At 34.6% G+C, this 23,478-nt stretch overlaps 1 protein-coding gene across 1 annotated transcript; it reads left to right on the forward strand.

Moving 5' to 3' along the window:
* Positions 1 to 4,607: 4,607 nt before the first annotated feature.
* Positions 4,608 to 21,681, forward strand: LOC131926928 (uncharacterized; the record flags this gene model as incomplete). The annotated part of the gene is made up of 21 exons (XM_059282529.1): positions 4,608 to 4,729; positions 5,050 to 5,153; positions 5,983 to 6,129; positions 6,578 to 6,819; positions 7,356 to 7,564; positions 9,510 to 9,816; positions 10,226 to 10,384; positions 10,624 to 10,777; positions 10,859 to 11,039; positions 11,163 to 11,258; positions 11,432 to 11,701; positions 12,219 to 12,346; positions 12,656 to 12,891; positions 13,242 to 13,380; positions 13,611 to 13,768; positions 14,320 to 14,414; positions 14,609 to 14,729; positions 19,305 to 19,455; positions 19,797 to 19,909; positions 20,227 to 20,434; positions 20,969 to 21,681. Coding segments are annotated over 21 exons (3,995 nt in total), but the record flags the coding sequence as incomplete, so codon positions are not given.
* Positions 21,682 to 23,478: the final 1,797 nt, after the last annotated feature.

Raw genomic sequence — 23,478 nt, forward strand, 5'->3', positions numbered from 1 at the left:
AAACTAATAGCATTAGCAAGACCAGTTGCATAAAACAAAACAATGAAGGCTGAGAACACCTCAATGTATATTAAAGACATGTTACATGCTTCTCTGTTATCAGTCCACCGAAGTGGTAATGAACAAAGCCCACCACACCTTACCAGTATCCCCCCCAACCCACTCTACCTCAACTCTTTTATTCGCAGCTGTTTGCTAAATAAAATAATCTTGCCTAAGAACTGTGTATAACCCAAAGTTTGAGCATAAAGGCTCAAACATTGAGTTTTTATTATAGGGGCTTATCTCTTTTATTCACACGATAATCCCCTTCCCCCCCCCCCCCCCCCCGCCACTTACTACAGACCGGAAACGGGTGACTAATACCCCGCAGGACAAGGTACAGTCAGACCCCGGCCATTGAGAAAACGTGTTGATGTCATTTCACGTTGGTGGTTGTAGGCCACACGTACCTGGACCTAGTTCCCCTCCCTCCCCCAACAGGTGAAGTTGTGCCCCGTAGGCCGGGCAATTAATCAACTGACCCTAGGGCTCCCCCCGTAAGCTGACCACTGGCCAGTCGGGGTCAGTATGAAGGGAGTCGTTAGGTTGAACTCTATCAATCAACGCCTGTGATGTTTCTGCTAGCTAGTCAACGTGTTTCTTGTTTTAGGTTTTCTTGCTCTACATGTTGTTGACTTTGAGGCGCTAATATATATATATATATATACTATATATATATATATATATATATATATATATATATATATATATATATATATATATATATATATATATATATATATATATATATATATATATTTGAGTGTGTTTGTGCATGTGCAGCCTTTCCTGGATATAGTCTACTAGTTGGCAGTATTTGACGTGGGAACTAACAAAGAATTTATTGAACTGTACAGTCATTACAAACGTATGCTATCTGTTCCTTTTCTCTTGTTGCCCCGAGCTAACGCTGTAAGTGAAAGGGATTAAGTTCTGTCACCAGCTAATCCTTTCTTACCATACTAGACTTAAACAAAGCACGGCTAGGTTGGTGTAATCATACAATCAATACATGGACGTAGAAATGTAACGTGTAATAAAACAATAATTACATGGACGTAGAAATGTAAGCTGTAACCACAGAACCATTACATCCACGTAAAAATGTAATGTATAATCGGACGCGTATGTGTACGTTGTGTGTTGTTGACGTTTTGTGTGTGTCATCGTGGACTTTACCTTGTCAGCTGTTTGTCTTCACCCCGTGCTTAATGATGTACTTTTGTTGGCGGGGGTGGGGGTGGGGGGCTCTTGAAACTTCCGGGGGGGGGGGGATAGTTAGTAAAAAGACATAATTTCTATTTTGTCCGGCCGGGGGAGGGGGGGGGGGTAAGGGCACACGAAAGGTGTTTTATTTTTTGCCAGGGTAAGTCACATTTTAAAAAAAACTATTAAAAAAACTCCTTCATTTTAAGAAGCTACCATCTATGTTATATTATCGTAGATAGACTAATCGCTTTTAAATGTAAATGAAATTCTCGCTAGGAAATCTTAACATATCCACAGGGCTTGATTCAGTTTTTTTGACAAGTCTCACTGTCTTGACGAGTCTCGCTGTCTTGACGAGTCGTCTGTTTCAGCTGCGACCTTTTATCGTCAATCTGCAACACAGATCACATTACCCTCGCGTCAGATTAAACGACCGTAAAAGGTCCATCATGGACTGTATCTAGTCCAGTGGTTCTTAACCTTTTGGAGGTGCTGAACCCCACCAGTTTCATATATGCGCATTTACCGAGCCTCTTATAAAGCTCTAGCGTCCGCACTGAAAAACATCATATGAGTCGGGGGGAAGGGGGGTGTCTGGACCTCCCTGAGGGGTGTCTCCCCTGAGACTGACTCACCGAACCCCTGGGGTTCGATCGGACCCAGTTTAAGGACCACTGATGTAGTCTGCTGAGCAGCCGCTTCACTGCTACGCCCATTTCCCCTTGCCGTGTTAAGAAGGTTAGAAAAATCTTCAGCTAAATTGTCCCATCGATAAAATATACCAGCTATGGAAACAAAACAGTCTGCATGTCTTATGAAGATAAAATATCCAAGGTTAAGATATAATAGCCTTTATGAAATTTGTTTAAAAAGCCTGTATGATGATACAAAAGGCTAGATGAAGATAAAATGACTTGTGTGATGAAGAGAATTATTTGAAAAGTTTAACAGGAATTTTTTTTTATTCCGGCTAAGAAAAAACCCAAAGATTAGGTGTTGGGCAGGAACTATCCAAAGAGAAATCAGGCCAAAGTTGGCTAAAAATAACCTACGGTGAACGTGCGATCCCTTATATTTCTGTTATAATTTGGAATTCTATTGTTTGGAACTTATTATAAAATTAATTGTAATTATAATAAGTAAAGGCACGAACGGGAAAAGATGATGTAATAAAAGCTTGTTGTTATAAAAACTTGTATATCTTTATGATTACCATGTCATTTTCCAAAATTAGAAGTAGCGTTAATAATTCCTGTTTCATTAAGATAACCCGTCAAATTAAATTAATCAAGAAAAAAAAATCAGATGAACTAATGTTTTGGTTGACGCATTCGTTGAAAATTTCATTGTGCACATGAGTAAATCATAAAGGAAGCCAATCCACAAATCAGAGGCGTAGCGACCCTTCCCGGCGCCCGGGGACAAACTTTCGATTTGCACCCCCTCAAACTTTCGATTTGCACCCCCCCTCTCATCATATCGATTTGCACCCCCCCCCCCTCAGGATTTCGATTTGCACCCCCCTCAAGCTTTCAATTTATTTTTCCAACCCATTTTGGCGCCCCCTAAGGTCGGCGCCCGGGGACATATGTCCCCGTTCCGCATATGTCCCCCGCCCCCCCCCCCCCCCCCCTCGCTACGCCTCTGCCACAAATGCATTAACGTTTCAGCGCCCCACACAATTCCCATTTTTAGATCTCCTGTTGATAAAGGGAAGTAACCCTGTTAGGTAGATTTTGCTGAAAATATTAATTGTGTTGTTTCCCTTACACTGAAAACAAAACAAAAAAAACAATAACATAGCTATAGCTAAATGTTGGCAAGGTTGATTTTACGGAAAACATCGACAATATTTGCTAATATAGGCCATTATTAGGTGTATTGATAAAATGTCATTACATGTTGCAAAAATATTATTTTGAAAATAAATTTTAAAATGCACAAGTTTGACTTTCCAGTCCCACTTTCTTCTAAATCTCTCACTCCACCTAAGCGCGTGACACCGTTTACGAATTACCCCCACCCCCATCCCACTACATACAACAATTCTAACAACTTCTCCATAAATTATTTCAGGCTCCACAACCTCCTGCCATATTTATAGATGTGTTCTTCAATGAGCAGCCAATATGAACATACATGTTTCGCACGGCGTAACATCCTATTTGTGCCAAATCTGGCCAGTTCTGCCATTGTTGGTGTTGATGGTGCTCTCCCCTCTAGTGGCGCTACTCGGTAAAGCCGGCGCAGCTGACTGTGTGGTGCAAGTACCAAGTAAGGAAATTAAAAGTTTAAAGCAATATATTATATATAGATCTACATTATATATATGTGTGTGTGTGGGGGGGGGGGGGGGGGTGGATGTGTGTGTGTGTGACTTCACACATTTGCATTTTTTAAAATTAAAAAGTGTTGTTAAAAGCTAAATTGATAGTAAATTGGGTTCTATTTTCCATTTCTTTAAGTTACTTTTAACTTTAAGAGGTTTTTGCAAATTGTTTCAGAAATCTATCAATATACTTGAATATAGATCTAGATCTACCCTGTTTTGAAAGGGTGGGTGGGGGGGGGGGGGTAAACTATCGTTTTAGGTACGTAAAATTGCCCGCGACTAGTAATGTGAATAAAAGGTGACTCCTTAAATTTTAATAATAATTTCACGTTTTGAGTAGGATTTATGTTTTTAAAAATACAAAAATGTTTCCTTGTTTCATTTATGTACCTGTTTTTAAACTATTGAATTAAAACTTTTCAGTAATAAATGAAAACTAGCCATGTTTTCAACAGATGCAACATTTCTCATTTACTGTAGCAGCCATCTTGTTGAAGTCTTTTTTATAAACTTATAGAGCGAGATTCAGGGGAAGCCACTCTAACTTACAGATGGCCGCTTTTTATATAGCAATTCCTGCTCGCAAACACTGCTGTTTAAAGTTAATTTCTTGCCTATATTGATATATTTAGCCATTGATTTAGGTTTATTATTCATTTACTATAATATTTGACACAAATATATCACAATATACTTCTATTAAAGTATAATTAAAGCCTTGACATTGAGCTAACTTTTTCGTACATTACTAGCAGTGGGCGATTTTACGTAATTAAAACGATAGATTACCTGGGGGGGGGGGTGTTGTAGGCTGAGCTATGACGTCATTTGTGGGGTATCTGTCTATGTTGATGATGTTAGATGGTTGGGAGGTTAAAAAAAACCTCTAAAAAACCTATATATATATATATATATATATATATATATATATATATATATATATATATATATATATATATATATATATATATAATATATGCCTAAGGTAGAAATATATGCAAACAAGTTGACTTTTATTTTGCAGATGGGTATCAACAACAAAAACATTATTTTTTCCACAAAGACCTTGACCTGCCAATTATCATAGAGGACAGCAGTCGTATTTCTCATCGCATTACAAACAGAATACTTAAAATACTTTTAGAGGTAATTTTGTTCTAATCCAGGTTAATTTATTTGTTGGTTAACACTAGATCTAGGTTAAGGGATGAATTTGGTTTACTTGCATTTGTATATTTGAAGAATTTATTATATATATATATATATATTAATAATTATTATATATATTAATAATTATATATATATATATATATATATATATATATATATATATATATATATATATATATATATATATATCAGACACAAAATAAATGTGTACTTTTTCTTATACACTTATATATTTGTTTATTTTTATACACACAAACAAATAGACCTAAAATGAAAAAATCCATTTTACATTTCAGAAAGTAGCAGGATATCAAAGTGTAAAGTTGTATCGCTGTGATGTATATGACAACCAGAATATTACAGCCATCTTGGATAGGGTGGCAGGAATAACCAAATCAAAGTAGGTTCTAGTTTCCACTAGTATTTTTTTTTACTCAGAAAGTAACTTATAATTATTTCCCTTTAGTTGAATTAAAACTTGAAATTTTGAAAGCTGTCTTTAGAGTAAATAAACTACTTAAAACTCACAAAACAAATTGAAGATTATCATATAAGAGAGAAGTAAGTTATCCACTGATTTAAGGAAGCTGTTATTTGTTGGTCAGTCTCTGAATTAGACTTTTTTTTGGCCATTCGTTGATTTAAGAAAGCTGTGTTTCGTTCTTTCTGTCAGTCACTGTAGGTTCTAGTTTCCACTAGTATTTTTTTTTACTCAGAAAGTAACTTATAATTATTTCCCTTTAGTTGAATTAAAACTTGAAATTTTGAAAGCTGTCTTTAGAGTAAATAAACTACTTAAAACTCACAAAACAAATTGAAGATTATCATATAAGAGAGAAGTAAGTTATCCACTGATTTAAGAAAGCTGTTATTTGTTGGTCAGTCTCTGAATTAGACTTTTTTTTGGCCATTCGTTGATTTAAGAAAGCTGTGTTTCGTTCTTTCTGTCAGTCACTGTAGGTTCTAGTTTCCACTAGTATTTTTTTTTACTCAGAAAGTAACTTATAATTATTTCCCTTTAGTTGAATTAAAACTTGAAATTTTGAAAGCTGTCTTTAGAGTAAATAAACTACTTAAAACTCACAAAACAAATTGAAGATTATCATATAAGAGAGAAGTAAGTTATCCACTGATTTAAGAAAGCTGTTATTTGTTGGTCAGTCTCTGAATTAGACTTTTTTTTGGCCATTCGTTGATTTAAGAAAGTTGTGTTTTGTTCTGTCTGTCAGTCACTGTGAACGCCCCAGACCCAACAACAATGGTGTGCCGGACACTATGGTCAACCTGGAGACGTGGATGGTGGCTGGATTTAATAAAGGACCTTGGCTGGACACAGGAAAGCTGCTGGACGCTGGGCCACTGGGGCCTCAGGGAAGGTACACAACAACATGGCTGTCAACAAAATTTGTTTGTAGAAACGAGAGTACTCATATTTTATAATTTAATTCTGGTAGAGATACTGACACAAGAAAAACATCTCTAAACCATGCAGATGCTTTTATAAATAAAATAAATTCCATTAAAAGTTTGTTATTACTAAGTAATTCACAAATCCACAAGCTTTGAAACAACAGAATTTCATAAGCTTAACAGTATCTGTTATGACTAACAGCTTATAAAAATGTACTCGTCTCAAGGTTTTGATTTTATCTATACATTATCATTAGAAAAAATATAAATAAATATGCAATGTTACAAGTTATGTATAAAAATTTAGGAAATTGGAGTTATTGTACTTGGGTAATTGAGTCATTAGAGTTACAATTCCTGAGTAGATATAATGTGGATGCTGCATTGATACATTTTTTATTTCTCGTTCTGAAGAATGGGCTGGTTTGTTCCAACTTCTGTTGTGGACTCGATGTGGAAGAAGAACAAAATTGTTGTTGACCATTGGAAAGCTTTTGAAAAACAGAACATAGCCAGAAAGTTCTCTTGGTGGGGGAAGGAGAAGCTACAGGAAACCAAACCTGACTACCAGTCTCATGCCTATCTCAACAAGATTTGTCAGATAAATCCTAATCAAAAGCAAAGAAACTGTGCCACGCTGTTCGCATCTTATCTAGGTAAATTATTTAGCACATTGTCTTATAGTGTTGTTGATTTAAAATGAAATTTAACTTAATTAAAAAGAAAAATTATTTTTGTCATTTAAAAGAAGTATTGTAAAACTGAATTCGCAATTAAAAATATTTGAATACATTACTTCTATGTTCTTCTTCGTTCTAAATGGCTAAGACATCCAACAGCATGTACCATAAATGTTTTGAAATTGTTCTTCTTTCTTCTTCGTTCTAAATTTTAGTGTTGGAAGGGAACCCCTCCAGCACAATTAAGTATACATGTCAACTGGTTATGCCCCATTGGGGCCATTAACTCCGATTTCAGCCTGCTTTTTTTTTTGGATTTGCTTTCATAGCTTTTGTCCAACGAAGAACAAACTACAAGGCTGCAGTTGTTTTTTTGGAGTTGTCTCTCCTAGAAGAATGGCTGTCCTCAGCTAACGAGCCTCATCTGCCAGAGAATACATTACTAATTATCTTTAATTAATATATCTAATCAATTTTTTTTTAATTAGCATAAAAATTTGAAATGGTTACAGGTGTAGATGCTGGCGTGCTGCGGTCACAAATAGAGGCACTGAATCTCCGAGTTGATATTGTCTGGCTGGAAAACAAGCACCACACTTTTATCAAAGAACTGGATCCCACTCTACCAGTCCTTTTCTTCACCTGGCATCCCAGTAGTTTGTTAGCATCCGGTAACTACACCAGAGTTCACTTACCAGAGACTCACTCACCACATAAGGATGTGAGTTTTTGTTTTTATATTTACTTTTGTTAGCATTCGGTAACTAAACCAGAGTTCACTTACCAGAGACTCACTCACCACATAAGGATGTGAGTTTTTGTTTTTATATTTACTTTTGTTAGCATTCGGTAACTACACCAGAGTTCACTTACCAGAGACTCACTCACCACATAAGGATGTGAGTTGTTGTTTTTATATTTACTTTTGCTAGCATCGGTAACTACACCAGAGTTCACTTACCAGAGACTCACTCACCACATAAGGATGTGAGTTGTTGTTTTTATATTTACTTTTGTTAGCATCCGGTAACTAAACCAGAGTTCACTTACCAGAGACTCACTCACCACATAAGGATGTGAGTTGTTGTTTTTATATTTACTTTTGTTAGCATCCGTTAACTACACCAGAGTTCACTTACCAGAGACTCACTCACCACATAAGGATGTGAGTTGTTGTTTTTATATTTACTTTTGCTAGCATCGGTAACTACACCAGAGTTCACTTACCAGAGACTCACTCTCCACATAAGGATGTGAGTTGTTGTTTTTATATTTACTTTTGGTTATGACTAAAATCTATTGGGTGGTGTAGTTGCATAGTAAACTACACTACTTCTAACTTGAAAAAAATTGAGCTGGGTGTTCAGACTTCAGTCTGGAGGGTGACACTTAGTTTGATGGTACTTTACTTTCATTTAGAAAAAAAAAGGCACAGGATCAAGGTTGCGACACAAGGCAATGTGGGGGGGGGGGGGGGGGTGTTGGATTTGATGGCAGTGTTTCTTCCAGCCTTTTTTCTCCGGGGGGGGGGCACTTGAAATTTTTTGGGGGGGGGGGGGGGGGGGCGGTAGATTTTCATTGGGGGGGGGGGGGGCGGACACTGTTAAAAGTATATATTTTCTATATATAAATATATAAATTTCATTTCGTTTGGGGGGGGGGTAAAAAATTTTCAAGGGGGCTTTGCTCCCCCGAAGAGATGCCTGGAAGAAACTCTGTTTGATGGGGGGTGGTTTCTTGGTGTGCGCAGCAGAAACATTTTGCAATCAGAATCCTGGGTTGTCATGTTGTAATCTATGTGACACCAAGCCCAGCTGTTGGTTTATTTTCCTGAATAATGCCGGGTTCTTTTTAAAGCTGAGTGAACTCAATGAAATCTTTTAACTAAGGCTGACTTTTGTTACATGATCTATATTCCTCAAATATTTGGTCCCATAAAAATGTCTTCATTGACAGAAATGTTTTGATCAAGTCTGACTTTTGATCACCATTTCTGGAACATTTGGTGCTGCAAAAACATCTTTTGTCCATTTTTTGTCAAAATAAATGTTTTAATTGATTCTGACTTTTGATTTCCATTCCTCAAATATTTGCCTCTATAAAAACATCTTTTGTCTACTTTTTGTCTAAATTTTTTAATTCTGACTTTTGATTTCCACTCCTCAAATATTTGCCTCTATAAAAACATATTTTGTCTACTTTTTGTCTAAATAAATTTTAAAATTCTGACTTTTGATTTCCACTCCTCAAATATTTGCCTCTACAAAAACATATTTTTTAACTTTTTGTCTAAATAAATGTTTAATTCTGACTTCTGATTTCCACTCCTCAAATATTTGCCTCTACAAAACCATCTTTTGTCTACTTTTTGTCGAAAGAAATGTATTAATTAAGTCTGACTTTTGATTTCCACTCCTCAAATATTTGCCTCTATAAAAACATCTTTCATCTACTTTTTGTCTAAATAAATTTTTTAATTCTGACTTTTGATTTCCATTCCTCAAATATTTGCCTCTATAAAAACATCTTTTGTCTTCTTTTCATCTAAATAAATTTTTTAATTCTGACTTTATGTTGAAATAAACTTTTTAATTAATTTTAATTGATTTCCACTCCTCAAATATTTGCGTTTATAAAAACATTTCTTGTTAACTTTTTGTGGACAGAGCCCAAGTGACTGCGACTTTCCTGTCAACCAGCTGACTAAAGTTCTGTGGGAACCAATCAAGTCTGGGGCACCAGAGGCCTATCACATCATCTCCAAGCTCAGCTTCTCAGACCTGGAGTACGACGCCCTCATAGCACAGCATCCAACCTACAGCGAGGATGAAATCGCCTGTGATTGGGTAAATGCTAATAAGGAGAAGTGGGACAGATGGCTGCCTGAGACTTTGAAAGAGAAAACTAAAATCTACATTGGTGGGTTGTTTCCCTTGAGTGGGAAATCTTGGGCTCAGCCAGGACTTAAAGAAGGTGCAGATAGTTATACATTTCTTAATTAAGTCTTTTAAATTTCTTAATCAAGTCTTTTAAATTTCTTAATTAAGTCTTTTAAATTTCTTAATTAATTTTTTAATTAAGTCTTTTAAATTTCTTAATTAATTCACAAATTATTTTGTTGCAAAGGTAGTGCAGAAACTCTAGCGTTAAAGATACTTAATTCAGATACACTATGTTATCATTCCTTACTTTAAAATTTCTTATTGTTTTAAAAGTTTTACTTGTTAAATTTAAACCAATAGGAATAGGAGCGACCGAAGTTTTTTGGATTTTAACAAAATGTGATTTAAGTAGGCCTATTTTTAGCATTAAGGTATAAATCTTGGTTAACAGAATAATAGAAATTAAATAAATACTCTTATATATTATTACATTATTTCAGGTGCCAGTTTGGCTGTTGAATTGGTAAACAAAGATAAATCCACACTTTCTGATTACAATCTTACTTTAATCATTGAGGATACCAAATGTGACTATGATCTAGCTATGAGCGAGTTCATTTCCTTGACCCAGAGGTCACCACCCATTGCGGCCATATTAGGTACTATTTATTTTTTTAGCTGTATTTATATCAGTACAAATTATTTTCAAGAATTATGAATAGATGCTAAATTATAAATTGTGTATAATTTTAAAGCGTTGTTCCTTTTAAATGGTTCCCTGTATTAATGGTACATATGTGTGTATAGCTGATCAATAAATTAATTAAATATCCAATATTAGTATATTTCTGCCTTAACAAATTTTTAAAGAGTTGTGACCAAATTTAAAAATTTATAGGCACTGGCTGCTCAGACCCAGCAGAGAGAATAGCTGCCCTTTCAAAACATTTCAACATCCTGATGGTCAGCTTTGGGGCTGAGGCGCACGTCTTATCAGACCAGGACAAATATCCGTACTTTTTCCGTACTGTCCCTCCTGTACATCATTACATGTAAGAATTTTTATTAAAATTTTTCTCGCTGTTATTTTCGCATGACTATTTTTATATTTATCCTTTTTTTTCTGTTTTCAGTGAGGTATATGTTGAGCTCTTCAAACGAATGGGTTGGAAAATGATTGGGGCAATAGCAGAAGATGGGCAGAAGCTACCTGAGTATCACCTGATTTTACAGAAAAAGCTCCAATACGAGGACATATCTTTAACTGTCAGACGTAAATTTTCTAACAGTTCAAATACACCAGACATAGCTCAGGTAATTCATTTTTGAAGCTTTGTTTCTTTAGGTATTGTTTGGAAATTGTGTTTACAGTTTTTAAACTGCTCACGCATTTCTTAAAATCAATGTCTAAAATATGTTTTAAAATGTCTTCTGCAGATTTTAAAAGAATTTAAGGTTCAAAATGTTCGTGTAATAATTGCAGATGTATTTAGTTATGTCGCTAGAGAAATTCTTTGCGAGGCTTATAAACAAGTAAGGTTTTTAAAATTATAAGTCCAGTCTATTTACTTTCATGTATAGAAATAGTATTTTTAAATAATATCCATTTAATATGAAAGGGTTGTATATAGCGACCACAAATAATAATGGCAGTTAATGGAATTTTAAATGGAATGAAAATAGTTATAAATCAATTTATCACACAGAAAATGACAGCGTATGATGGTTATGTTTGGTTCCTACCTTCCTGGTACACAAAAGACTGGTACGATGTAGATTTTTATAATCACCCATCAAGTTCCAGAGAAGCTGATACTCTGAAGGAGAATGTGCCCTGTACCACAGCAGAGATGGAATATGCCACAGCAGGTTATTTTGTACTTCACAAGACAAATTTAGCACCACCACAGACCATGGTGGTAGGGAATATCACTCTTGATGAATACAACCAGCTGTATGAAAAGAGATTTGGCACAGTAAGTTAAAAACTTGAAAGAAAAGAAATGGCTTTATTGTATTAATAAATATTAAACAAATAGGATAAGGACAGTGGAAGATAAGGCAACTACTGCTAAGAGAAATGCTAAAACCCGAATCTAGTGGAGAGGTGTGGCTGCAGCCCTTTGCTCACCACGTCACACAAAGTAATAAGTCAAGTTGAAACAAAATACCTGGCTTTTCTTTAACTGTAATCAATGTTTCTTTCAGGCATCTCCTCCATACTCCCCACCCCTGAACTAAAATAGAAAAATACATTAAATTTTAATTGGAAATACGTTTTATGTATTCTTGTAATTGTGCTCATGAGTTACAAATGCCCCATCCCAATGTCAAAATACTTGAAAGAAATCCTGATCATAAAATGTACTAACCTATGACATAATGAAATAAAATAGGCTCTAAGCTTTTTTTATATATATCAAATGAACTTGTAAGTAAAAATTTGCATTAAAAAATTATACCATTTTATAATAAATTTTATCTTACATCCAGTTATATGATAAAAGTAAATATGCCAGCTATGTGTACGATGCTGTTTGGGTTTTGGCTAAAGGTCTGGATGCACTGCTGAAATCAAATCATGGCGCTCTTGAAACCATACATACTCCTAAAACTGCCAGGTAATTTTAAAAATTTGTAAACAATATTGTTTTTTTTTATTTTTTGGATAGAGGATTGTTTAGCGCTTAAGTTTGATGATGTTAGTAAACTCATTACAAACCTTCTTACAATTTAAGATATTGCAAGATTAAATGTGAACTTATTCAATTTCTTGTAACTTATATTTTAAAAACCCAGATCCAAACCCAACTGATATAACAAATTAAAACTTGTCTTTTACCTACAATTTATAGCTAATAAATCTTCTAGATCTCTTCATTAACCTGTTTCATGAAATTTAAAAATTACTTCGTAATAAATCTTTGCAGTGCATTCAGGGCCCAAATCTCCAATGTCAGTTTTAGCGGAGTGTCCGGCTGGATCAAATTTACTGGGAGTGACCGCCATTCAGACCTGCTCATCCAGCAGGTTTTTGTGAATGAGACAGTAGATATGGGCCTGTACATTGTTGGTGATGGCACCAAGAAGCCCACACTCAAGATTGATAAATTCAAAAATAGATGGTACTCTCCTGCAACTGAGACAAAAGATAGCTTAGGCAACAGTAAGTAGTGGCGCGGCTTGTGTAATCAGTTAATTACAAGCAAAAATTGATAAGACTTCGCTATCTTGAGGCACTAAAATTATTAAAATAAAGTGTCTTATTGTCATTAATTTTTAGATCTCTGTGTTTTAAAAGATTAATTGAAAAAAAGAATATAAAACAGATAGCTAAGATTTTAACCGCAAATTTAATTAAGAATTTGGAAATTTTAGATAGCTTTTATTATGGTCTATCAATATTTAAAAATAGGAACAGTTAGAGCTTCTGGTCAGTCTTCTAGTAAACAGCCTTTACAATAAACATATATTTTAGCAAATGAAGTGTGCTTGATTAAACACTTCTATTTTCAGCTTTTGAAGAGTGCTTGATTGAAAACTTTCGAGCACAGTTGGGTGTGACCTGCACCATAGCCAATGTGATTGTCACAGTTTTTGTATTCTTTGGTTTTGTTATCATTGCCATTATTGTACCTATCATAATGAAGTACAGGTAATTAGTCTCTGACTTTCTGACGTACCATTATGTTTATCATTGTTTCCTGCTTAAAATAAAAATACATCAGTTTAGTATGTTTTAATAAAAAATTTAGGAATTTTCTGATTCTCAATAGACTGGTATGATGTAGATTTCCATAACCTCCATTAAGTTCCAAAGATGTATCTTAACCTGAAGAACATGAATGTTTTAAATTAACAAAACAATAAATGAAACTGTTTCAGGTGTGATGCTAAGATGAAGAAGTTTAAAGCCACCCATGAAAGAATAAAAGAGCTGGGTCTACTCAAAGATGAATTCTCTCCCATTCTCACAGTGGATGACTGGGAAATTCCACGCAAAGATGTAGTCCTTAACAGAGTTCTAGGGGAGGGAGCTTTTGGTAAATTATAGACATTTTTTTTTTTAATTTTAGTCACTACTATAGAACTAGGCTGATAGGGCTCAGTGGACTCAACAGAAATCAACTGTTTTGTATTAGCTATTTTAATTTCAACAAGGTAATAAAATTCAGTAAGATACCCACTGAAGAAGTCTACAACAGGATTGTATGGTTGGAAGTATGCTTGTTGTATTTACTCTTATTGGACTTGAATCTACTTATCAGACCTGTGTAGACCCTGGAACATTCTACATATCAAATCCTAGAAAAATTTGAGACTTCTTTTAACAATCTTGTGCCCTACCGTACAACCACCTCCTTCCTCAACATTTCTCCTTGTTCACACAAGGCCATGTCCAGAGCCTTATCATTTTAAAAATACCTTTTACGCTTTGACTCAAAACATAAACTATTTAATGAATACTTAAGTTAAAGATTCTCTTGTTAAAATAATTTATGTCTAAGTGTTACTGATGGGAGTTACATGTAATAATCAATTTCTAAAGTATTACTGTGTATATCAGTTAATGTCTAAGTGTAATTGTGTACAGGAACTGTGATGGGAGGTGAAATGTACAAAGAAAGAGAAGGCTGGGTGGCTGTGGCTGTAAAAACATTAAAACTGGATCACAAGCTGGAAGAAAAGGTTGGTGAAAGAAGTATTGTAGGCCTAAATTATCATTTGGATTCATTTTAAGTAATGTCTGTCATATTTATATATGAAGAAAGTTTATATTTCAATTATTTATACCAAAGTTAATAGCAAGCAATGTTCTAAATACTACTCGGATTTTTAAAAAATGAATTTGCTTTAATAAATTTTAAAAATTCATCTACCAGCTGGACTTTTTTCGGGAGGTAGAAATGATGAAGAGTTTCAAGCATGAAAACATTGTGCAACTCTGGGGAGTCTGCACACGCAAAGAGCCAATGTACGCTGTTATGGAATTTTGTCTTCACGGTGAGTTCAAACAAAAAAAAATTAATTTTTATAAAACTTAAATGTTATGTATACATAGCAAAAATTAATTCACTCAAATATTGTTAAAGTGATGTGATAAAATGTTTGTATGGCCAGGTGACTTGAAGACTTACCTGTATTGTTAAAGTGATGTGATAAAATGTTTGTATGGCCAGGTGACTTGAAGACTTACCTGTATTGTTAAAGTGATGTGATAAAATGTTTGTATGGCCAGGTGACTTGAAGACCTACCTGTATTGTTAAAGTGATGTGATAAAATGTTTGTATGGCCAGGTGACTTGAAGACTTACCTGTATAGTTAAAGTGATGTGATAAAATGTTTGTATGGCCAGGTGACTTGAAGACTTACCTGTATAGTTAAAGTGATATGATAAAATGTTTGTATGGCCAGGTGACTTGAAGACCTACCTGTATTGTTAAAGTGATGTGATAAAATGTTTGTATGGCCAGGTGACTTAAAGACTTACCTGTATTGTTAAAGTGATGTGATACAATGTTTGTATGGCCAGGTGACTTGAAGACTTACCTGTATAGTTAAAGTGATGTGATAAAATGTTTGTACGGCCAGGTGACTTGAAGACTTACCTGTATTGTTAAAGTGATGTGATAAAATGTTTGTATGGCCAGGTGACTTGAAGACTTACCTGTATTGTTAAAGTGATGTGATAAAATGTTTGTATGGCCAGGTGACTTGAAGACTTACCTGTATTGTTAAAGTGATATGATAAAATGTTTGTATGGCCAGGTGACTTGAAGACTTACCTGTATTGTTAAAGTGATGTGATAAAATGTTTGTATGGCCAGGTGACTTGAAGACTTACCTGTATAGTTAAAGTGATGTGATAAAATGTTTGTATGGCCAGGTGACTTGAAGACCTACCTGTATTGTTAAAGTGATGTGATAAAATGTTTGTATGGCCAGGTGACTTAAAGACTTACCTGTATTGTTAATGACTTGAAGACCTACCTGTATTGTTAAAGTGATGTGATAAAATGTTTGTATGGCCAGGTGACTTAAAGACTTACCTGTATTGTTAATGACTTGAAAACTTACCTGTATTGTTAAAGTGATGTGATAAAATGTTTGTATGGCCAGGTGACTTGAAGACTTACCTGTATTGTTAAAGTGATGTGATAAAATGTTTGTATGGCCAGGTGACTTGAAGACTTACCTCAAAACTTACCTGTATTGTTAAAATGATGTGATAAAATGTTTGTATTGCCAGGTGACTTGAAAACTTACCTGTATTGTTAAAGTGATGTGATAAAATGTTTGTATGGCCAGGTGACTTGAAGACTTACCTGTATTGTTAAAGTGATGTGATAAAATGTTTGTATGGCCAGGTGATTGAAGACTTACCTGTATTGTTAAAGTGATGTGATAAATTGTTTGTATGACCAGGTGACTTGAAGACTTACCTGTATTGTTAAAGTGATGTGATAAAATGTTTGTATGGCCAGGTGACTTGAAGACTTACCTGTATTGTTAAAGTGATGTGATAAAATGTTTGTATGGCCAGGTGACTTGAAGACTTACCTGTATTGTTAAAGTGATGTGATAAAATGTTTGTATGGCCAGGTGATTGAAGACTTACCTGTATTGTTAAAGTGATGTGATAAATTGTTTGTATGACCAGGTGACTTGAAGACTTACCTGTATTGTTAAAGTGATGTGATAAAATGTTTGTATGGCCAGGTGACTTGAAGACTTACCTGTATTGTTAAAGTGATGTGATAAAATGTTTGTATGGCCAGGTGACTTGAAGACTTACCTGTATTGTTAAAGTGATGTGATAAAATGTTTGTATGGCCAGGTGACTTGAAGACTTACCTGTATTGTTAAAGTGATGTGATAAAATGTTTGTATGGCCAGGTGACTTGAAGACCTACCTGTATTGTTAAATTGATGTGATAAAATGTTTGTATGGCCAGGTGACTTGAAGACTTACCTGTATTGTTAAAGTGATGTGATAAAATGTTTGTATGGCCAGGTGACTTGAAGACTTACCTGTATAGTTAAAGTGATGTGATAAATGTTTGTATGGCCATGTGACTTGAAGACCTACCTGTATTGTTAAAGTGATGTGATAAAATGTTTGTTTGGCCAGGTGACTTGAAGACTTACCTGTATTGTTAAAGTGATGTGATAAAATGTTTGTATGGCCAGGTGACTTGAAGACTTACCTGTATTGTTAAAGTGATGTGATAAAATGTTTGTATGGCCCAGTGACTTGAAGACTTACCTGTATTGTTAAAGTGATGTGATAAAATGTTTGTATGGCCATGTGACTTGAAGACTTACCTGTATTGTTAAAGTGATGTGATAAAATGTTTGTATGGCCAGGTGACTTGAAGACCTACCTGTATTGTTAAAGTGATGTGATAAAATGTTTGTATGGCCAGGTGACTTGAAGACTTACCTGTATTGTTAAAGTGATGTGATAAAATGTTTGTATGGCCAGGTGTGTACAGGCATGGTGTGTATCAATTAATGTCTAAGTGTAATTAATTCACTCAAGTATAGTTAAATGTTTGTATGGCCAGGTGACTTAAAGACTTACCTGTATTGTTAAATTGATATGATAAAATGTTTGTATGGCCAGGTGACTTGAAGACTTACCTGTATTGTTAAAGTGATGTGATAAAATGTTTGTATGGCCAGGTGACTTGAAGACTTACCTGTATTGTTAAAGTGATGTGATAAAATGTTTGTATGGCCAGGTGACTTGAAGACCTACCTGTATTGTTAAAGTGATGTGATAAAATGTTTGTATGGCCAGGTGACTTGAAGACTTACCTGTATTGTTAAAGTGATGTGATAAAATGTTTGTATGGCCAGGTGATTGAAGACTTACCTGTATTGTTAAAGTGATGTGATAAAATGTTTGTATGGCCAGGTGACTTGAAGACTTACCTGTATTGTTAAAGTGATGTGATAAAATGTTTGTATGACCAGGTGACTTGAAGACTTACCTGTATTGTTAAAGTGATGTGATAAAATGTTTGTATGGCCAGGTGACTTGAAGACCTACCTGTATTGTTAAAGTGATGTGATAAAATATTTGTATGGCCAGGTGACTTGAAGACTTACCTGTATTGTTAAAGTGATGTGATAAAATGTTTGTATGGCCAGGTGACTTGAAGACTTACCTGTATTGTTAAAGTGATGTGATAAAATGTTTGTATGGCCAGGTGACTTGAAGACTTACCTGTATTGTTAAAGTGATGTGATAAAATGTTTGTATGGCCAGGTGACTTGAAGACCTACCTGTATTGTTAAAGTGATGTGATAAAATGTTTGTATGGCCAGGTGACTTGAAGACCTACCTGTATTGTTAAAGTGATGTGATAAAATGTTTGTATGGCCAGGTGACTTGAAGACTTACCTGTATTGTTAAAGTGATGTGATAAAATGTTTGTATGGCCAGATGACTTGAAGACCTACCTGTATTGTTAAAGTGATGTGATACAATGTTTGTATTGCCAGGTGACTTGAAGACCTACCTGTATTGTTAAAGTGATGTGATACAATGTTTGTATTGCCAGGTGACTTGAAAACCTACCTGTATAGTTAAAGTGATGTGATAAAATGTTTGTATGGCCAGGTGACTTGAAGACCTACCTGTATTGTTAAAGTGATGTGATAAAATGTTTGTATGGCCAGGTGATTTGAAGACTTACCTGTATTGTTAAAGTGATGTGATAAAATGTTTGTATGGCCAGGTGACTTGAAGACTTACCTGTATTGTTAAAGGGATGTGATAAAATGTTTGTATGGCCAGGTGACTTGAAGACTTACCTGTATTGTTAAAGTGATGTGATAAAATGTTTGTATGGCCAGGTGATTTGAAGACTTACCTGTATTGTTAAAGTGATGTGATAAAATGTTTGTATGGCCAAGTGACTTGAAGACTTACCTGTATTGTTAAAGTGATGTGATAAAATGTTTGTATGGCCAGGTGACTTGAAGACTTACCTGTATTGTTAAAGTGATGTGATAAAATGTTTGTATGGCCAGGTGACTTGAAGACTTACCTGTATTGTTAAAGTGATGTGATAAAATGTTTGTATGGCCAGGTGACTTGAAGACTTACCTGTATTGTTAAAGTGATGTGATAAAATGTTTGTATGGCCAGGTGACTTGAAGACTTACCTGTATTGTTAAAGTGATGTGATAAAATGTTTGTATGACCAGGTGACTTGAAGACTTACCTGTATTGTTAAAGTGATGTGATAAAATGTTTGTATGGCCAGGTGACTTGAAGACTTACCTGTATTGTTAAAGTGATGTGATAAAATGTTTGTATGGCCAGGTGACTTGAAGACTTACCTGTATTGTTAAAGTGATGTGATAAAATGTTTGTATGGCATGGCCAGGTGACTTGAAGACTTACCTGTATTGTTAAAGTGATGTGATAAAATGTTTGTATGGCCAGGTGACTTGAAGACTTACCTGTATTGTTAAAGTGATGTGATAAAATGTTTGTATGGCCAGGTGACTTGAAGACCTACCTGTATTGTTAAAGTGATGTGATAAAATGTTTGTATGGCCAGGTGACTTGAAGACCTACCTGTTGTCCAGACGAAATTTGGTTGGTCAAGGTGTGAAAGAAGCAGAAGATGTCAAGGCTGAGAACTTGACCCAGATGGCTGTGGATGTGGCCAATGGGCTCAACTTCCTTCATTCCCTCAAATATGTCCATAGGTTTGTTGGTTATTTTATAGTTATAACTTCTACTGCATTCTTAATTTAGTTTATGGTGGAGGATTTGAACAATAAGTCCAACTACATGTATGAACTGGACTGTGGTCTCCAGATCCAAGGGTCCCCCATATAGTTTTTCCTTGAGTGGGGTGTATAGGGGCCAGTGTCTGGATCGTGCCTGGCTATATAAGGAACAGTCCCTTCTCATTTATGATTTTTTTTTTCTAAATCAGCTTACTAAAAATAAATCTAGAAATATTTTTCAAAATTATTTACATTCTACAGCAATACAAATTATTTTACTGTTTATAACTTGTTATGCTTCTAAATTTATATTTCAGAGATATTGCCTGCCGGAATTGTCTTGTTCATGCCAATAAAACTGTCAAAATTAGTGACTTTGGAATGACGAGACACATTTCTAGTACTGATTATTATCGTTTCAGCCGTAAAGGTATGCATAGTTTGCTTTCAGTTCTAATATCACTTTGCAACACACAATAAAAAGCAATGGCATTTGAAACCCTAGGCTTCTGATATTCAGCTGTTTTCTTTAAATTTAATTTAAATTAAACAGCTTATATGAAAACTATTTACATTAAAATTAAATTATTCCATTACTTATAAAAAATTTGAACCAACTAATTCTGTCTTTTTGAGTAATTCATATTATTGAAATAGTTAAAAAATTTAAAAATTGGGCTAAATTAGAAATTGATCTAAGATAATTGACCTTTATTACAGCTATGTTACCTGTGACTTTTATTTCAGCTATGTTACCCGTACGTTGGACGGCACCCGAGGCATTAAAAGATGGCATTTATTCTTCCAAGTCAGACATCTGGTCCTTTGGTGTCTTGGTGTTTGAAATTGTCACCTTTGGTAGTTTCCCTTACCAGGGTTTGTCCAACAAGGAAGTCTTGGACTACGTTGGCAGAGGGAGCCTGCTAATGCTGCCTGACAAATGTCCTGACAACCTGTAAGAAATTTTTTTTGTTTCACTATAAACCCTTATCACGATAGTGTTCGAATAATTTTTATTTCCTTATAGGCCCTTATTGCAATAGTGTTTGAATAATTGTTTATTCACAGTAGGCCCTTACCATAGTGTTAGAATATTTTTGTTTTACTGTAGGCCATTATCGCGATAGTGTTAGAATAATTTGTTTCACTGTAAGTCCTTACCATGATAGTGTAGGAACAATTTTTTAGTCACTGTAAGCTCTTTCCACGATAGTCTTTGAATAATTTTTGTTTCACTGTAGGCCCTCACCATGGTAGTGTTAGCATAATTTATGATTTAATTTACAAATTGATTTGTTTATTATATAAATTGCTATACATATTCCTAATGCTAAAAGCGACCCCAAATGATACTGTAATTGCCATATGGAATTTGAAGCAGATTACTTTTTTTTTAAATGTCTTTATTTGTTACATCCTTAATCATGTTTTTATTGTAAAATTAAAAAGGAGAAACAATTTTTAAAAACTACATTTTTTACATCTTCAGTAAGTCTTTCATCCGTTGGTGTATGTCACCTGACCCAGGTTATCGACCCGGCCTCGAGGACATTCTCAGTTACCTAAACTTCAGCCCCGCCTTCCTGGCGCCCTGCCTGGACGCGCCCACCACCAGCATTGTCCACGAGGACACCGACTCTCTAGAAATGCAGGCCAACCCGCACAAAGCTCTATCCACCAGCCATAGCCTGTCCTCTTCTGTCCCTGCCTCCAGCGCCCTCTCAAACCACCGGCACTGGCCAGAGAAACTTAAAGACAAAAAGAAAACGTCTTCAGTCCCTGGATTAAATTTAGTTGGAAAGTCCGCCAAATCATTGCAGACGCGTTCCCCTGTATCATCTGCAAGATCCCTGTCCATGTACTCAGGGATAATGAACAGCAGCAGTGTGTGTGGTCTCAACTCCTGCAGTGTTGCGGGGCTGACGTGGGGTAATGAGGAGGAGAAGGAGGATGAGGCTGCTGGGGAGACTTCAGTGCAGGGCGGTGCACCAAAACATAAACAAAGGGAGGCCACTCTTGAGAACAATAGGGTTAGTGTTAGCATAGAGTACAGCTGTGATAAAGGTGAAAGCAGCAGTGGCTACGTCAGTCAGACTTCTAGCAGTGAATATAAGCAAATTTGTGAAACAGTTACCTCCCTTTAATAATAGTCTCAAATATTGGAGATAAAAAAAACATTAATACAAAAAAAAATCTTCAGAAATCAAGTGGTGTGTGAACAACCTGTATTGTGATGACCCAATCAGCTGTTGTGACTTCTGTATCTTGACAGTAAATTCAGCCACCCAGTCAAGTTGGATTTTTAATTCATTTGATTTCCATGATAATCAGATACATAGTAGACAATTTTTTGGTATTGAAATTGTGTTCATAAAAATGGTTTGAGTAACTAACGTTGAAATTTCTTGTATGAATAACATTCCATTATTTTTGCTACTGTTTTCTGTGATACTACAACAATACTTTGTTCACTGTCCCTGGATAGAAGTCTCAGTTGCAGAGAAAACTATTACTTTATGAGAACTGTATTGAAAGAAAAACTGGTGATGTGTTTGTTAAGTCATAGTTATATAAACAAAAAAAATATCTTCCTTCAACTTTTAGAAAAAAATGAATCACTTTTCAGCACTAATGTAACTATCACAAAATAATTGCAAATTTCATTTGCTATGATTCTGGAAAATTTCAATTGTAATATGATTAAGCACATTGATTATCTATCAATCATTCTTATGATTTAGTATTGTTACCATGTTATTAGTGGCTGCACAAGAATCTGAATCCTCACCAGACTTCCTAGATAAGATACTTGTAAATAACTGTAAATATCAAAAGCTTGTTATGATATAATCATTAGGATACATGTATGTGTGTATATATTAAAAGTTTGCAAAAATCCATTTAAAGAATGTACTATAGTTTTTATTTAATAGTCTTCTAGTCATTAGGAAAAAAAAAGATTTGTTTAAATTTCCAATCTAAAATTTTTATTTTGGAATTATTATACATTAATATTTATTTTTTAAACACTAGGAATTTAGTATTTTAAAAAGAATATTGTATTTAGGATATGCCATTGTTAAAAATAGATTTATTTTGTTAGTTTACTATAGATAAATAAAAAGATGTATGTTTCAAATTGAGTAAAATATTAATACTTCATTAATCAAAGCAGATTTTCACTCTATTTTTGAATTGACATAATTAATTTGAGTGATATATTGTTAAATCATGCTAATTTATGATACTTTTAAAATTTATTTTGAGATATTTGACTGCCTACATTAACTTGTATTGTAAATCTTACTGCAATGTGCCTGGTTAATAGGACGATCAGCCTATATAATGTATACACACTTTATGCTGATTGTTTTAATTTTGTGCAAAATATTTAGAACAAAAAAAAATGTGTGTATAAATACTTTAAAAAGTACATTGTGCCAAACAATAAAGCCATCTATTTGAAATGTTTTAAAAAGTTTGTTAGTTTGCCAGCATCTTAAAATTATTACATCAAATAACCAGTTTACCAATGTCATAAACCGTAAGTTTTAAAATAACTGATCACACCTTGACTGTTGTTAAAAGAAGAAATATTTGCAGATTGTTTTAATAAGGTCAGAATATGATACAAGATGTTATAGGTGATATGTCACCGGTAGCGTATGTAATAATGCATCTCATCTGTCATCCAATATAGCATGGAAATTTTAAAATCCTTCAAGCAAACATACTTGTCACTCAACAGTTAAGCCTAAGCTTATAGACACCACTAAAGTACCCTTCTATTGGTAATTGCCCAACAATCCCACTGCTAATCTTTACATGTGGGGCTGCAGAGTGTTGCTTTTTATCCACCCGGTAGTAATTATAATTTTTACAACACCAGATGACACTTTTTTAAAGTTTTTGGATAGATATTTTGGATAGTTTTACAAGTGACCATAAAATTAAAATAATACAAAACTGCATTAAATTTAAAAACACTCAAAATAACAA

This window comes from Physella acuta, unplaced genomic scaffold, assembly GCF_028476545.2.
Source record: "Physella acuta isolate Inbredline_101_S28 unplaced genomic scaffold, ASM2847654v3 ptg001351l, whole genome shotgun sequence".
Taxonomy (NCBI): domain Eukaryota; kingdom Metazoa; phylum Mollusca; class Gastropoda; family Physidae; genus Physella; species Physella acuta.